The 18,682-nt window shown below is 47.1% G+C and overlaps 1 protein-coding gene across 1 annotated transcript in view; it reads right to left on the bottom strand.

Annotated features, from left to right (window-relative positions):
• GNAI1 (G protein subunit alpha i1) overlaps positions 1-18,682 on the bottom strand; it is a 372,390-nt gene that overhangs the window by 243,750 nt on the left and 109,958 nt on the right. The window contains exons 2-3 of the mRNA XM_086919838.1: positions 12,873-12,915; positions 10,721-10,862 (exon numbers count right to left, since the gene is read on the bottom strand). Coding sequence (XP_086775964.1) covers positions 10,721-10,862; positions 12,873-12,915 — 185 coding nt within the window. The remainder of the gene's footprint in view (positions 1-10,720; positions 10,863-12,872; positions 12,916-18,682) is intronic.

The following is an 18,682-nucleotide window of genomic DNA, read 5'->3' on the forward strand; positions in this document are numbered from 1 at the left end:
GAGTCAACAGAAGATATTCAACCAGCCATGTTTTTAATTTCACACAATAGAATCTTATATTATTTAGTAAGGGGTTTTTATTATTATTCGGCACCTGCACTGCACTTTTTAGTGGAAGAACCAATGTCTAGTGAATACTAACTGGGTACATCCAATAAGAGGGAGTAGTTGGGTATACAAGCTGTTGATGTTTCAAGAGGATTCAGAAAAGGGGGTGGTGATGAACAGAGTGTCTGAATTAAGCAGACCACTCTTACCCTGCCCAAAGATCAGGGCTTGATCCATCACCGTTATTTATCTCACTGCACCATCCCAGCTCAGAACCTGGCTATATGCAAATCAGTCTGTCCCTGGCCCAGTGCATCATGGGAACAGGGCAGACTAAACTACCAAGCCAATTCTTCACCAGAAAGGAGACAAGCTACCGGAGACCGGTTTCTGGCATTTCAGCCTTCTTCGGCCCGGCTTGCTTGAATCCTGATGGTGCAGTGAGAAAGGGACTCATGTCTGAGTATACCCTGCCACACCTATAGTGGCCAAAAACGATTCAGAAAAGGGGGTGGTGATGAACAGAGTGTCTGAATTAAGCAGACCACTCTTACCCTGTCCAAAGATCAGGGCTTGATCCATCACCGTTATTTAACTCACTGCACCATCCCAGCTCAGAACCTGATCTTTGGACTGGGTAAGAGTGGTCTGCTTAATTCAGACACTCTGTTCATCACCACCCCCTTTTCTGAATCATTTTTGTCCACCATAAGCGTGGAAGGGTATACTCAGATGTGAGTCCCTAGCTCATTGCACCATCAGGATTCAAGCAAGCCGGGCCGAAGACAGCTGAAATGCCAGAAACCGGTCCCCGGTAGCTTGTTTCCTTCCCAGTAGAAGAATTGGCTTGGTAGTTTGGTCTGCCCTGTTCCCATGATGCACTGGGCCAGGGTCAGACTAATTTGCATATAGCCAAGTTCTGAGCTGGGATGGTGCAGTGAGCTAAAAAACGGTGATGGATCAAGCCCTGATCTTTGGACTGGGTAAGAGTGGTCTGCTTAATTCAGACACTCTGTTCATCACCACCCCCTTTTCTGAATCATTTTTGTCCATCATAAGCGTGGAAGGGTATACTCAGATGTGAGTCCCTAGCTCATTGCACCATCAGGATTCAAGCAAGCCGGTCCGAAGACGGCTGAAATGCCAGAAACCGGTCCCCGGTAGCTTGTTTCCTTCCCAGTATAAGAATTGGCTTGGTAGTTTGGTCTGCCCTGTTCCCATGATGCACTGGGCCAGGGTCAGACTAATTTGCATATAGCCAAGTTCTGAGCTGGGATGGTGCAGTGAGCTAAAAAACGGTGATGGATCAAGCCCTGATCTTTGGACTGGGTAAGAGTGGTCTGCTTAATTCAGACACTCTGTTCACCACCCCCTTTTCTGAATCGTTGTTTCAAGAGGGACTGTCGAAATAACCGTATAATTAAAGGGATTTCAAATATATGACCAATTGGTAGGGCACTTGCCCAGAGTCTGACAGTAAGATTATACAGGGAAAAGGTTGAGGTTTCCCAACAATTTGACTGATTTTATTATGATCAGTTACAGAGTGAACTTTAACTTTGTATGGCAATATTTTTAGCACATGTATATATTTGGTGAACTGTTGGTTACAGCCTTTAGGGAAAAGAAAAGCACCAGCGGCGCAACAGAGCCAAAGGAACTGAAGGCCCAAAAGTTCTGATGCATTTTTAATCACTGTATGGTAGGGGGCATCATCCTTTGATGGAGCATCTGAAACAGGAGAAAGCTCCCACTCTGGAGACATATCAAGGCCACTTGCCTCTTAATTCCATAAAACAGTAATCAGTCCTCAATCTCACCTTCCTCCATTTCCTCCAGACGAAATCTCTGCTCCTGCAAAACTGAGCTTCTCTCCTAGATCTTATTCTAGGCGCCGACGCCGGTGGAGCAGAGACCGACTCCGAAGGACCTGGAGACGGCGTCGTCCACTGATTCGTCGGCACAGCCTGCGCCGATCGAGGTTGAGCTGATAGCGCCGGAGAGGATGGAAACTGAGTCGACGTCCTCGGCGCCGGGAAATGCCAAGACCGCACCGCCGGAAGGAATGGCATGAATGGAGCCTGGGTTAAGGCCTGAGGAACTCCCAAATTTAATGCTAATGGACCCATAGGACCCGAAGGTGCTATAGAGGGGTACATAGCCCTAAGGAATACTCCATACATCGCATTTAGATAATGCAAAGGATCTTGTTCCGGGCTAGGAAAAGGATAGGCCCCAGGGACAGAATCCGATGCAGGCGTTACCGTGTTCGGGCTAGCTGGCGCAGACAGCGGATCTGATAGAAATCGCCTGCTCACCCGGCACAGGAACCTCTACTACCGGAGCAGGAGAATGTTCCGAAGAGCCGGCGTCGGAGATATAACAGGAGAAACTGCAAGCAAAGCAGATTGAGTGGGGAGCTGGAAACAGAGGGAGGAGCTGGAATCAGAGGGAGGAGCTGGAATCAGAGGGAGGAGCTGGAATCAGAGGGAGGAGCTGGAATCAGAGGGAGGAGCTGGAATCAGAGGGAGGAGCTGGAATCAGAGGGAGGAGCTGGAATCAGAGGGAGGAGGAGACACAAAGTCCTTACGGCGTCGATGGACTGTATAAGCAAACTTCGGCGCTGCCTCGCTATCAGAATGACGCTTCAAAGAGTGCCACTTCTTTTTATGCTTCTTGGCTCTTGAAGCATGCCAGAGGTCGATCCGGAGCTCGACCTGGAGCGAGACCTTGATCTTCTTCTGCTTTTTTTCTTCCATTTTTGCCATGAAGAGCTCCGCTTCTCTTTCTTTCAAGGCCTTCGGATTAATTTTCCTGCAACAGGCACATCCCTCGTCGTCGTGATCTGATGATGGACACCAAACTCAGTCTTCATGTGGCTCAGTAATAGACATATGTCCTCCGGACTCCCTGCAAGGCTTGAACCCGGACTTACTCGATGACATCCTTGAAAGGAAACAAGAAGCAGCACAGGAATACAGCCAGAAACACAACGTATCAAGTGAAACTACGGAGAGTCCTAGAAAACAAGTTAGCGTCAACAGCACGGAAAAAAGGGAACTGACGTCATCACGCCGAAGAGGCTCCTTTATGGCTCCAGTGAAGTCAGTGGAGTCGCGAGCGGAGCCATGGTTCTACGAAGTCGTCCACGTCTGCTTTGAGAGCTACAAAAATTACCGAATGCAGCTGGCGCAGGGGATATTTGCAAGGTGAGGAATCCACTGGCAGGTGTATCCATCAGAAAGAAAGCTTTTCATAATGTGGTATAAATCTGTTCAGTAGTTGGAGTTATTATAGAAAAAAGATTTATATACATCTGTCTGATCCACAGAGGATCAGAGTCTATAGATCTCAAAATGAGTTCTGATTGGCTGCCACCACATCAACCAGGAGGTGGTGGCAGCCATCTTAGGACTCAGTCCGAGCTGTAACAAAAAATTTAAAATACACATACAGAAAAAAAAATAAAGAAAAAAAATAGTGTCAGGGTAGGGATACCCGGTCACCCTAGGCGTGGTGGTGGGCTAAAATTTTGCAGCACATTTTCAGAGGCTCCGTGGCAAAATAAAAAATAAAACTGACTGTCTTCCATGCTTCCCCCCCCCACCACCACCACCACCACCAAACCCACCGGGCCAGGCCCAGGAGGGGACAATGTATATTTGGGGGAGAGTGAGGTACATGCGACCCCCTGTCCCCAAATCTACTTCGGACCTGAATACCCCATTCCCCAGGGCCTGGTCAATTTTGAGAAGTAAGAGGGAGGCCGCATGCCTCCCCCCAGGCCATTTTTGGCCCAATACAACTCCAGTGCCCAGCCTTTAAAACAAAAACTAGCATTTAGAATGCAATGGTCTCGGCATTGTTAAAGTTAAGAGCTATTGGCAGTGCTCATGACATTTTTATTTATGCTTTTGTTTTTAAAACATAAATAAATGGCATTGTCATTTACAATACCAATAGCTTAATCTCTCGCAAATGCGAGACCTATTGCATTTGCACCCACACAAAGCCACCCACACAAAGCCACCCACACACACAGAGACACACACACACACAGAGCCACACACACACACACACACACAGAGCCACACACACACACACACACACAGAGCCACACACACACACACACACACACAGAGCCACACACACACACAGAGCCACACACACACACAGAGCCACACACACACACACACACACACACACACACACACAGAGCCACACACACAGAGCCACACACACAGAGCCACACACACACCTCTCTGCCCAGTAATGCCGTAGGGAACAGAGGCACGAAAAACCGGATCTCAAGCAGGGCACAGAGGCACAAAAACCGGATCACAAGCAAGCGCAACCAACGGGAGGGGTGGGGTGGGGGGGCGGGACAGCAAGCACAAGCAAGGGGCAGGACAGCAAACACAAGCAACGAGGGGATGAGGACAGCAAGCACAACCAATGAATTGTCATGTATGTGTTGGTTTTGAAAACAGATAAATAAATGGCATTGTCATTTACAATGCCAATAGCTTAATCTCTCGCAAATGCCACGCACAAACACACACACACACAAACACACACACACACACACACACACACATACAGACCCACACAGCCCCCCCCACACACACACAGCCCCCCCCCACATACAGGAAACGTAATGGCAGAACCTCATTCACTGTATAACCCGATAGACTAGTCACCCATCACATCAAAACACAGTCCCAGCCCTACATAGGCTCTGCTCGCAACCTACACCATCCCAAACCAAGCAGTTATATAAACAAGCAGCCATTCCATCTTTCCATCCCTTTCTGTTCCACTACACCCTGAAGCACGGGTAAAAGAACAGCTCTAGTTCGATAAAGAGTGCAGTTCAACTAAGAAGCGAGCCCAGCCATTTCTTTAGCTTTGGGGACCTGGATAATCTGAAATGTCGCACTTGCAGGCGAGAAATAGTTGGTTTTGTACCGTCATTGGCAGCGATGACGGGGCAGTGGGTGGTGCAAGGTGCAGTGGCCTCCTCGATGGGCCCTGGCACTTACTATTTTACAAGTTAAGCACTGTGCGACAGGGCTAACATTATGATGCCTTCGGGGGTGAAGGGCTGTGTGATGCTGTGCTACCCTTGGTAGTTTGATAAATAGATATGTTCACCCGCATAGGGTATGAAGAACGGCGCAAGACCAGTCTTCTGGTCTGGGAAGTAAACTCTAAGCGAGAAGGCCTGAAACAGATACGGTTAGGGCTAAAGTCAAACACACAGTGACGGGAATGTATTACTGAGGGGTGTCCGCTTTAAAACATCCCTATTGGAGCACAACAGTTGAAAAGTCATGTTCATAGATAATCTAATCCTTTAAAATAAACCACCGATAATCCATCGGTCAGAGGCACCATCCTGGCGAGCGGCTGACATGTGCCAAATATGCCATATTACCGGAGTTGTTGTGACCGACACTGCCCCATTGCAGTTGGAGTCTGACATGAAAATATCCCCAGGCCAGTCGCTCCTGGGCATTCTGCCCGGCCTCCGCGACCCTCTGCCCTAAGGCGCTTTTGCCATGCAGTCCTCGGCATTGGGTCCAGTTACAAAAACTACTGCTATTAACTGATCTGAGTTCCGGAGTGGCATGCTACTGGCAGAAAAAAAAGCGCTTAGACGCCTCGTCAAGGGCAGTAAGCGCTATGATTACAATATGCATTACTTCCAATGTAGGGGTGACTTGATCCTGAATTTATGGGAGAACTGTTTACTCCTGTAAAAAAAAAGATACATCTTTCCCAATTACCAACTCCTCCTTCGGTGCTGAGACAGATGTTGAAAAGACTCTTTATTCACTGTGAGAATGCAGTACACCATATCTGGCTTCCCCCTGCTTTTTGTGCCTGGGGAAGGGTTTCTGAATTCACGTAAGCTGTTCCACAAATGAACAAAATAGCGTAAACTCTTGCTTTCTCTCCACCGAAGAGGGTCCATGACGTGGCCCATTAGTCAAGGGCCCCCCTTCTCTTTGATGTGCCGTTTTTTCTTAGCTCGCCTCGCAGCGCTTTGTATTCTAAAATTTGCAGTTTTAGTCATATTACAAATGCAAGACTTTATGCATTGCACTGGTGTTCGCAGTGATTGGCTGCCCGCGTAGCAATGATGCAGTTTGCCCTAATGTACGCAAGGTTAAGGTGTAACGGCAGTCGCAATTAAAGGGAAGTGACCCCCTCTCACGTGTGCGCCCTGGTGCCACCGCACCTGCTGCACTCATATCTACATCCTCCTCAAAGGGATACAACGAGAACTGTCTGAAAGATGAGCCCCATGCCTTTATTTACCTCTTGAACCCATCTCAAGAGGGTCATCGACTTCGGCCCATTCTGGTTATTCGGCCAAGATCACAGAGGAGTCGGAGAATCAGTTTATACCATTCCAGTTTCAAGCAGGTGTCCCGGGGTGCTAGAGCATAATAAAAACCTGCAATGGCAGAAGGTAACACCCGTGACCTCTGGCAGCTGTCACAGGCAGTTTAGCAAGCTTAAGATTCTCTTTTGCTTAAAATTACACTAGTTTCACAGTTTACTCATTCAATTAATTGTTTTTAGTATCGGATCAATATAATTTACTACAAAGTCCATTTTGAAGTCATAATCCTTTCGGACTCTGGTGTAAAACTGATTACCACGTGACTAAACGGCGTCAGTATTTTCATGTCTTCGGTTCCCATTCAGCCCGGTGCATTTTTTTGTTGTTGCAGTTTTTATAGAGCACGAACTTAACCCGAAGGTATTTGAGCGCTTTTTATCACCAGTTACGTCACACAAGAACATCTTCATTTTTGTTAGGCACTGGGAGTTTAAGTGATTTGCCCAGAATCACAGGATGTTGAGCCGTCGGGTAGGCTCGATCCTTGTTCCTCAGCTATGGCCGTTAGGCCACACACCCCAAATTCTGGGCGTTGTAGACTAGGTTCATTTCAGCCGAAACAAATCGGCATCTTTAAAACAATGTAAGAGTACGAAACCGGAAGTTATGCGGTGACCTTAAATACAAGGTGCCCCGTTTTGGCCGTCCAGCCTTAGATTGTCTCAAGTGCATATTTAGGTTTACTGTTGCCTTCGATTGACTGTGGCAGACAGGCATTACTAATTAATCGGTCCATCGATCGATAAGGGATGTGGTAATCTGACTAATACAGTAAACAAACCACCAATCGCACACCTCTGTTGGTCGGAGGGGACACCTCGCCCTCGGAGGGAACACTTCTTACAACCTTGGGGGTGACCATGCTGCACTGAGAACCATGCACTCCTCGAGAGACCCAGCCAGATGGAAAGGCCACGTCACCCGCAGGGGGGTGTTACAGAAGACAGCCCTTTGATGTTTTCCCACTGCCCGAAAGAATAGTATTTTTTAAGTGGCCATTTGGCCAATCAGGTTAGCCACAGTCAGCGCGAGATCGCTTCCCTCGTCCCCCCCCGGGGCGTTATCTAGTCCTGGATAAAGATGGGTATTTAGGACACCTCACTTGCCTGGTCGTCCTTGGTTTCTGGCTAGTTTAGAGTCCACCTGATATCTACACTTCAAGTGGCCTCACTCTACAAGTTCTTTTACGTCCATGCTTTCCTTCGTAACTGTTTACCTATTCTCTCTCTTCCTAGTCCTTTCTCAAACGCCTGATAATAACCAGCCGTCAGGAGGGCAGTGGAACACCACCACGTTTCTCTGAGGTGAGGAAGAAATGCCTCGGAGAAACCACTGCCATTTTCGTGATTGGGGGCGTGTTTTTAGCAGTTGAGGGACGGATGCCGTCACGGCTTAAAAACTGCAAAAAACACGCCCCCGAATCGCAAAAAGACGGGGCTTGAACAGAGTGACGCCGCTCTCCTCCAATGGCTGGCCTCCGTTTAGGAAGCCAGCCAATGAAGAGGGGCGGGTTCAAGCCCCACTGTAGCCAAAACAAAAAATCTCAGACTACGCCCACTGCTTACGCAGTGCAACGGAGGCCGAGCCATAATAAATTGGAGGGGGAATTTGGCCCCCACCTACCGAACTGATTTCAGATTCTGGACCCCAGCAGCAGGGGCCCGGCAGTATTAAAAAAATGGGGAGGGGCAAACAGCCCCCACCCCAAGCAGATTTCGCCCCTGGGAGACCTAATCCTTTGGGAACTAGCCATTTGAGTAATGGTGAGGAGGGCGATTTCAAACCAGTGTACCCCCATACCCTGGGGCCCAGCCACTGCTACAAAGGTGATGTAGCCACACAGCACCTCCTGCCCGGGCCAATAATAGCCATGGGGACCTTATGATTATCCCCCAGAGCTGCCTCATGCTATGTCCGCAGATGCACACCGCCAGGACATAGCATGTTTCCTACACGCACTGGTGTAGGCAGGGAAACCCATGCTTGCTCACACACCAAACCCGCTCCAATGCGAGCGGACTTCATTTGTTTCCCTCCCACAGAAAGGGGCAGGGAAACCGATCAGGACTGTTCACGCCCGCAGGGACAAGCATGGTTAGCTGCTTTATGCAGGTGGGAGAAACTCCAGCGGAGGTCTTGGGGCTCCCCCCGCAGGCCTCCAACCAAAGTGTAGTGAGTGCCCAGGGGGGGGGGGCACCACGCCTCCTGCTCCTTTGCACACTAGCCAATATTGGCCCACGAAGGGTGGCTGCGTGCACCCCAGCTCCTTTTTGGAAGCTGGCCAGGCCACAAGGGATGGAATGACCCCTGGGAGGGGAAACATGCTCTCCTCCCCGTAAATATAGTGATCTCCCCCCCTTCATGCCAAAATCTGCTTGAGGAAGGGGACATGTGCACCCTTCCCTAAAGCAATACACCAGGCCCCTGAACCTAACATTGGCCCTGGAGGGAGCCCACACAAAATGTGGCTTGCTACGGTAGGGTCTGGAGGCCGAAATCAACCCAGGGAGCTGGGCACAGTACCCCCTCCCCCATTACATATGGTGACAGGCCCTGGGAGTTCGTATCCCCAGAGCCAAAAGCATCCCACATTCCCTATAAAACTCCTGGGTATGGCTTCTCTGGGGAGGGAGGCTCATGGGTTAGCCATTGGGCCTACCATAGGGTAGGCTTTGTCACAAGTGGCTGCATGCGAGGGGGGATGGAGCAGAGGCTGTGTGCTGCAGCAGTTGGATTAACGTATGTTAATTACATTTTACTTTACAGAAAAAAATAGAAATGCACTGGAAAAAAACTAGATGTTAAATTATAATTAGGTTTAACTGAAATTCACCACTTAGTTGACTGATGTAACTACGACTCGCCCGTATTATTCCATTGCATTTCCTTCAAAACCAACTGCTTCACTGACCCTGCACTGTGTGTTAGGATGGCTGGCAGTCACCTAACCTGTTCTCTCCTCATTCAGATGGAAAATTAATCTTTCCGACCTCTCTATGAATGTCAGGCAGTACTGGAGGAAGACTGTCATGCAAGCGAACATCAACTTGATTAAGCAAAATGCTGTGCCCCCTAAAACATCAAGATAAGGAGACATATATTGAAGGCATTAGTTTGGGAACTAGAGAAGAAAACTTCAGCTAGACCAGAGAGCATCCACCTCAAGGAAGAGCCAAACTTTTGGCAAAACAGAAAAACGAAAAAAAATCACGACTTATAAACTTTTGAAGTACTTGACAGATACGTTTAGGTATCTTGAGTCGCAAAGGTCAATAGGCCACGTTGAGGCTGAAGACAAGTTCTTCTGAAGTGGTGGGGTGAAAGCAAGAGAGCTCCATAATACCAGTAGGGCAATAACCTTTTTCAAAGTTGCACATAGAACACATCCCAAACGCTGACAAATCCCTGCGAGAAGGGGCATCGTAAAAGGTGTATTTCATGGGGATGGTGTGATTCAATTAGTACCATGGACTTATTTCAGTCTATAGATTCTTTGATTAAGTCAGTTTACTCTCCTCAGCTATTTTGTAGGATATTTAGAATCCCAACAACTGCAAAGGACATGCCAGAAGAACTTTATCAGACAGCATCAAGGCTAGGATTTCCTAAGAAACTATGAGACCACAACATACACTCCCACAAAAGTACCTATATAGTGCATAGTTGAAATAGAACACCCTAAACAAACCCCTGCAAATGTCACACTGTAGTCTAGCTGCTTCAAGGCAGATGTGGAGTGGCAGTTAAATGTAGTGATGACTTTAGTTTGTCCAACCAATAACTAAACGATGGAAGAGAAGAACATGTTGCAGAACAGATTCCTTGCACTACGCCTCATAAACAACCCTCTGCCCAAGGAGCCCTTCAGCTGTGTTCAGTATGTAATTTGTTGGACTCGTCTACTGAATTGCTGATTATATGAAAATATCCATACAAAATATTAAAGTCTTGATGTCTGTCCAAAAGCTACAGTGAAGTCATTTAGAAAGGTCTAACGGAGGAGCATCTGACTTGTGGCAAAAGAAGCTTGCATACTGGGAAAAGGACGTGGAAGTAGGCTTCTAAATGTACTACGGGAACAAAGTTACACTGGGCAAAGATTACCTACACCTCCCTCCAGAAAAGTGAGACATTCCAAATTAGTACAAAATGAGGGTGGAAGACTTGGGATTGTCTAGTTTCAACTTTAATATGGCCACCAATTAACAGTTCGTGCAAAATGCAAGTTCAGCTAAACAGTAACGATAACATTTTACTTACAGCTCTTGAAGGATCACCAAAGTCGATCTTCAATCTTCCCATTGCCCTAATAATAGCAATTATGGACTGTATAGTGTTACTGTAAACAACTGCTTTGTACTGCTTACATTCTTCTTCTGAATACCCAGCTTCATGAATAATCCTGTAGTAAAAAGGGAAATGGGCAGTTTCAATCCCTGAATCTAAAATAATAAGATTTATCATTAACAACTGTTCGTAAACTTTTCAGTCAAACTGGAATAAATGCCAGGCTAATATTAAGGAAAAGGCACAAGATATGGTGATAGAGTAGTATATGGTAAGCAAGAGCTTTAATTTCTTTTTCTTTAAATATCCCTTAAGACAGGTTGCCCTTGCCGCAACTCAGCGATCCAGGCACAGGTAGTGCACTGGGGAGGTAGCGGTCAGGTCATTCCTTAACACATTCCAACTAGGGCAAAGCTGCCAAATGACCGGTAACTGTACGCTTTTAGGGGAAAGAAGCAGATTTAAGAGTTTAAGGACCTGCTCAGTTCCCAGTCAGGCCTGTATTCTAGGCAATGGTTTTCCTATTCATGTTGTCAAGTTTTTCGTGTATCTTACTTTCTAACCCTTGAGAGTTGGAATAGAAGTGAGTGGTAAGTGCTGCATCGGGCTGATGGTCCCACCATTTCCCTTCAAACGTGAGCACCGAGATTTTTTTATTCCAGTGGGAAACATGGTGCCATTTAGTTGGTTTAAGTGAGTCTGATCCACCTGTGAAAATTACACAAAAGCCGAAAGGGACATGAAGACCGCACAAGAGGTTTGAGCCAGCTTAGAGCGGTTAGAAATTGAGTCAACGTACCTGCCTTAATATTAAAATACTGTTTTGAAGAATATTTCTTTTCAAATAATGATATTGGTATAGCAGAATAAATGTTTAATTTTTTTTTAAAAACTAGCCACGGGATTGCACAAGGATAAGCATAATGGTAGCAAAGGAGGATATAAATGCATAAATCAATTCCACAACGGTGCAAAGTTTAACAAGCGAGCAGGTTCGCCAACGTAGGCCCTCAGGTGAGTAGAAAAGCAACTTAACATCATTGCCAATGACAGAGTGTATGACCTCATACTTTATGGACTTGCCTCTCATCCACCTAAACAGCAACCATCCACCGTTCCGCTACTTATAAACTCTTACTACACTTCAGTAAAGCCAAACTGCCCACTGAGATAAAATGTAAATAGAAACTGTAAATTCAATCAAGGGAAGGTGGTTAGCTCAAAGTGTCATCACGAATACTACCTATAAACATGTCCTCACTGGCTCACAAAGGATCATTTAGGGAGGGTGCCATGTCCATCTTGCACGTTTGTTAAACAGAGAAAGTGGAGCGTGGCCTGTTTTCACTCCAAGAGGGGTTGTGACTAAAACCAGAATATGCTGCATTTCACGCCACACAGCCAACCTTATACCCCTGGGAACTCAGACCAAAATCTCTCTGGGAATGCCCAACTTGGCAAATTGACAACTGGCCCAATCATAAAAAGAAATGTATTCACCAGTGGATAATAAAATACAAAACATTTTAAGCTACAGAAGACCGGAAGTAGCTTGCCTTGCCAGTTGTCCATCATAGGTAGGTCTTATTAATTTAAACATTTCTCCACATTTTCCGGAACCAGAACCTACTTTTCAAAAGTACGCAATTACATTCTGCAAGCAATTTATAACAACGTGAATGAAAACAAGCCTTTTTTGTGGTGGGGTGGAAGGGGGACGACATCCCGCCCCCCCCCCCACCCCCTGCCCACTCAAGCCCCCATTCCCCCCGCCCAGTCTGAGATAGTCGCCCTGTAATTATGATTAAGATGCTCGCCCTGTAATTATGATTAAGATGCCCACAGTAAAGAGAAGTTTGCTTGCAAAGAGCTTTGAAAGCTGCATCACAAGCCCAACTCCAGTTCCTTCTTTCAAATAAGGGTGTGTGTGAGAAATATACTCCAGAGCAATCAGGGACGGACATGCCATTCATAGAAGCACCTTACACTTGTACGGACCATAGCATACAGCCTCCAGCAGCGGTAAATTAATTAAAGTGTTCAAAGGACTGCAGGACATCCGACACACAGGCTGAAGTATTTAGATTAAGAATATAAAAAGTCAAATCAAAATTCTCCCACTTACTTCATTTGTTTCACAATTGTACTTTTTCCAGACTCGCCAGCACCTGGGGGAAAAAATAAAACAAATATTTAATTGTCACCCTGCAATCATTAAAACAGTTTCACATACCAGAAAAAAACAAGCATTGGCATAGCCAACAGGTTTCTCGTTTGAGTTTATTAGTGTTTAGCTAAGCAGCACATTATCCTGGGTGCTATGCCGCGAGGGATTGAAGAGCTATACAATTACTACACAATGGGTCATGCAGTCAGATTTAGGAATACATGCTTGCCTCAAGAAACATTTATGGACACATTCTAAGGCTTTTTAGCACACAGACAGAAAATAAGTGCATCAATTACAGTCAATGGCACTATAGCATTCTTAGAGCGCCTGCATCTGGAGTAGCGAACAACCTATGGGAAAAAGCAGGTGATGTAGGTTCTTATGGAGGAAACCAGGCGCCCTTCTCCAGAGATTTCCCTTCAAAACACTGCTTGTACCATCGGTTTACCAGGAAGCCCTCGGTCCTGCCCTCTGACACAGCCACCTGGGTATAGGAGCACTAGACATAGCAACAACAAAATGCTCCCATTTGTCAAGTAGAGGAGAAACAATTATGTGCCAAATGCAGCAAATCGATAATGCAGAAAGTGCCATAGTCAAGTCTCATAACTCCAGTGACCCTGATTATATTGTACTGTACCACATGTTTAGAGATTCATGTCAGTGGTGCAGTCCAAACTACTGCCTAAGTCAGTCCGGGAAGAGAGTATCCAGTGTATGGTTGAGAGTATGTTATAGTGTGGCCTATGTGGGAAGTTTGGTGTCATTCGTGAAGTTTAGACGAATGTGGCAGTCTTGTGGCTCAGGGGGGCACATGGTTGTAAGGAGGCTAGAGCAATGATTGGGTGTATATACATCATCTCTTGTTTGCCCGAAGATACGTGTGTGGAGTCAGCTTCTTGCATGAACCTGCATAGATGACAGGGTCTGCTGCTTGGAAACAGCAAAATTCTCCAAACAGTCTAGAACTTTAGATAATGTGAAAGTTTCTTTAAAAACTGGTAGAGTTGTAGAGACTCACTGTGTGTACCACAAATGATACACCAACAATATAAGACTTACTAAAGCTAGCGATGATCAGAAATGGACTAGTATGGATCTGGGGATTTGCATGGTGCTGGCTGCTGAGATTGTGTTGTAAGAAAACTAATCTAGCACAATGGATGGCCCAGCAGGCAACACAGACTGCCTTGAAGAAAAAATGCTGGACCAAACGCAGCCAATGAAATGTGTGAAGGAAGTGCTAATGTGACAAAGCGATCATCTTTTTGGAGGGGTGCAACTTAAGGTCTTGTCTCGGACTCCAGTTTCATGCAGATGAGCATGGTATCATACATGATGGTATGAAAAGCAGCAGATATATCCTGGAATATATTAGTGCATTTCTTCTGTCTTCATCAAGAGACCAGCATCACTGGTCCACCACAACAACTAAGCAGATTACGCTCTGAACAAAGGCCTCTATACCAACTGGGCAGGGTGACGAACTGACTTGTGATCCGAAAAGATCGCAGCCACCCAGTTAACATACTTCCCCAATCTTGTCAAAGGGAACTAAAGAAGTGAAATTGGCCTGTAACCAGTGCTTTAAATGGGCTGGTACTATAAGTTACTTAGTACTTGCACTTGTTAAATACTACCGGCACTGCTCCAGTGTGCTTTTAAGAGAGTACCTGCACTTCTCAACATCAAACACTACTCTGGGACAAGTAGGACTGCACATCTATATTTACATTTCAAGCGCTGCCTACAATTAATGAAAGTGTGTGGGCTCTGCAGAAGCTTTTCTGGGTAGGGTGTAGCCACTGTGTGCTTCATGTTGATGGACACACAAGTGAATAAAGATACGAAACAAAACCAACAGACCCACCAACTGGGACCTACACAAACAAGTTGACATTTGGAAACCAGTTCGTACCTGCTGCTACAGTTTGACCCCAAGGAACAATGTTTTCTAATAGTAACCCCGACCGCCTCGTAACCCTCCAGTATCGCATGGACCCTTCACGTGTCGTGTGGGTTGAATGCTGTCATACTGTATCGAACTCTCATAACCCTCTTGTATCAAACCAGCACCCGCCACCATGCAGGCTTCAGTTTGGTGCTTACACACTCAGTTATGTGTACCAAGGGACCCAAAATTAACTTCCAGTAAGGGTTTATTTACTATTTGAACTTCAAGTGGAGGGAGTTGCCAGAAAAGTTTAGTGTGCATGACGTGTTGGCATCACTATAGGGACTGACATACACACACACAGCTATGTACACACACTCGCATGCACCCACACACACACACACACCCCCGCACACTCTCCCACTGACGCGCATCCACACTCGCACACACCCACATCCACTCACGCATCCATGCACTCACACGCTCGCCCCTAAGCAGTCATCCGGCTTAGACGTAAGAGTGCAGATAGCCCCACCTCCTTCTCCCCCGACCACTCCACGCAAACGGAGACCGTGGTGGAAGTGTGGGGTGGGGGGAGGGGGGGGGAGGGGGGTGGTCGCTGGAAGCGAACTGTGCAAAATGCAGAAAGTGCTAACAGTGCCAGTTAAACATATCGAACTCCAAATGAAACAGGATGACTTAGGAAAAAGGAGCAGGAGGAACAACCTCTGCATTAGGAAAATTCCCAGGGGCTAAGAGAGATAAGATATCATGACATACACAGCAGATCTGCTTCAGGCTGTTAGAGGTGATGGCGGTGCTTCTCCACGCACCCTAGATAGAGTCAGTCGGGTGGCGGCCCCCCGGGGCAGCGCGGATTTTGTACTGGACACTTACTCAGCAGCATTTCTTTACAGAGAAAGAGGCAATCTTATGTGCAATCCTATGTGAGACCGAACGGAGCTTACTTACAATGGCCACCGCATTCAGATCTTCCAGGACGCCTTCGTGGTGACACTTCGGTGTCGTAGAGACTTCAAGACAGTCACTCACAAGCTAAGGTAGCTTAATATCAAGTACCAAAGGGGCCATCTGTTAGTCCTGATCTTTACGTGGGAAGGCAAATGCAGATATATTCGATCACTGCAGGAGGCTAAACAACTGATCCATATCACAACGGTATCTCGCCTCACCATCCTAGATCAACGCCACACATGGCTCAGAGACCCCCTACGTCCAGAATGGACAACTGTCCCACGCCCACAACACAGGCCCAAGACCAAATTAACTCCAAGTTAAGCAGGACATGATAAAGCATCTACAATCCATGGATGACACTCAATCACCCACACACTCTCCTTCGGCATCTGTGGCATCCCTCATACCCACACCTTAAGCAGCCGCGCCCCACTCTCGCAGTGATGCATGCCTGAAACAGATTTAACGCTCGCTTGGGTAAAAGAGATTACTTCTTCACCGGTGCCGATGGCCGGCTGCGGGGCTCAGAGGCCGGAACCTGTAGGGAAGACACCCCCCCCCCCACCCCCCACCCTCCGAAACAACAAGTCCCCAAGGGGAGGCGACTTCCCCAGAATGGACCTAGATATCACCAATGGACCATTCCAGGACTTGAATGGTTATCCATGGCCCAGTTGGCCTTTTTGTATTTGTTATGATTGTTCTCCCCCTTCCCCAAGCTTTTACTCTGACCCTGGGGTTTGCTGGTCTCTATAATCGTCTCCCTACTACCCCTTCTCACCCTGGATGGCAAGTTCTATTGGGGGCTGCTAACTGATTGGGACCAAGCGTGTGTCGTCCCTCGCCCCAGTCATACGCCTGCAGCTTTGGGGGCCTTTCAATCGGCCAACAGAGATAGGTTCACTGCACTGCACATTGTCCTGTTTCACACGACCAATCATGACAGACAGTTTACTCCCCCCTCCCCCCCACACCTCACCCAGATTCATATTTACGCCCCTAACCAATCACAGGATCCATACCATAGGATGCTCCTTAAGGCTTTAGCCCCGCAGGTCGACGAGTGGTTGCTCATCAGGGGGTGGGGGGACTTCAATTTGGTATGGGACCCAGAGATAATAGACCAAAGCGCAACTTCCTTCCAGAAGCGGGGGCGAGGTTAGCGGCCTTGAAGAAGGCCATTACTGCCTAGTGGATGCATGGCAGTACAAGTATCCGGATGCGCAAGACTATATCTTTTTCTCCCACTTCCATCATTCGTACTCTCGTATAATTACTATTTCTTATTACAGTCCCTACTCCGGTTGAGGTGGCAAATGTCGGAAATATCCATCTTAAACCATGCGCACCTCGACATGGCCCTGACCGGTTTTGGGAGAGCGACCGACTGCTCCGCATTGGAGGCCACCCCCTCATATCCTCCACGATACGGACAATGTTGCGGAGCTCCGGGAAGTGATCCAAGCCTATTTCAAGACTAACACTCTCCCCAACACTAAGAAACACACCTTGTGGGACGCCTTTAAGGTGACCATCCGCTGCACTATCACGAATGCTCGCACACAGGAGGCCCGGCTGGTGGAGACTGGGTTGCCCAAGGACATTAAAAGCCTGGAGCGCCTGGACCACGCTGCTCCCTCAAGACGGCACAAAAAGCATTTAGCCTTAGTAAGGGGTAACTTCTTGGCGATGAGGGTAAACAAAACTGAGCGCTCATGCCTCACATTGAAACAAAAATACTACGAAGGGGGACAAGGTTGGCTTCCTTTAGGCTCGCCTGATTCGCTCTCGGATCTCCAAAACTCCTATCTCTAAGACTAAAAATAAGGATGGTGCGTGGGCCACCTCTGAAACTGACAAACAGCAGGCATTTATTAGATTCTACTCTGCCCTCTATGGGAGGAGACACGTTACCAGATACTGTCAGCCCCTTCCTTGCCCATGGCTACCTTTAGACCCGACACACACTCCTAGGTTAGAAACCCCCGTTCACATTATACGAGGTGCACCGGGTACTGAAAGACCTACAGATGGATAAAACCTTCGATATGCTCACCCACTTATACCGCCGACCGTGTAACACGCTAAGTAAAAGGTCCAGTCATTATGGGAGGTAACAAATGCAGACAAGGCAGTACCAAGGAGGGACTAACAAGCCTAATTATGAATCAGAAGCCAGCATTTATGAAGGACAATGACACAAGCCAATGACGAGTAGAAGCGGAGAGTAGGATGTGGCTTCCAGTGCATACTCCAATACAGCATGTCTCGCAGATCAAGCAGCACATGCGCGCTGCCCTGGGCTCGACCTTAAAACATGGAGTGATGTGCAAACTCTGGCAATCAAGACTTTGGCTGTCCGCTTGAAACCTCCCTTTGGGACAGAGGTAGTTTCATTTGGTGCAACTTCTGAAGATGTAAGGGACACTTTGCCTTGTGTGCTCCTCTCCTGCCCCCATAGCATAGTCTTATTCTAGTTAACTTGCATCTCATAACTTGTAAATATTATGGCACATCTTATCTGATGGAAAGGTACTTTGATTTTCCTTCGCTGTTCTGATACTTTAGGGACCAGTAGGCCATTCTGTAGTTCATGTTTCTTGGTGAGTGTGGTAAGGAGGGGGAGCAGGTTGGATAAGATTTTTTATTAAAATGAAAGCAACTTGATAATCACAGAAATACAGGCAGTGTCATAAGAGCCTTTCAACAAAGAATGTGTGTGATACAAATGCCAATAGCTTATCTTCCATGGAATAGTTGTGCCGGCAAGGTGTTCAAGGGATGCAAATAGTTTACAGGTGAGTGGCTGAGAACATGGCTCATCAGTGGGTCAAGTGAGAAAACCAAGGTAAAGTCAGAAATGCAGCATTTCTTTTGAGCCTCACCTCTCCAC

The sequence above is a fragment of the Lissotriton vulgaris genome, chromosome 1_1 (genome assembly GCF_964263255.1).
Source record: "Lissotriton vulgaris chromosome 1_1, aLisVul1.2, whole genome shotgun sequence".
NCBI lineage: Eukaryota > Metazoa > Chordata > Amphibia > Caudata > Salamandridae > Lissotriton > Lissotriton vulgaris.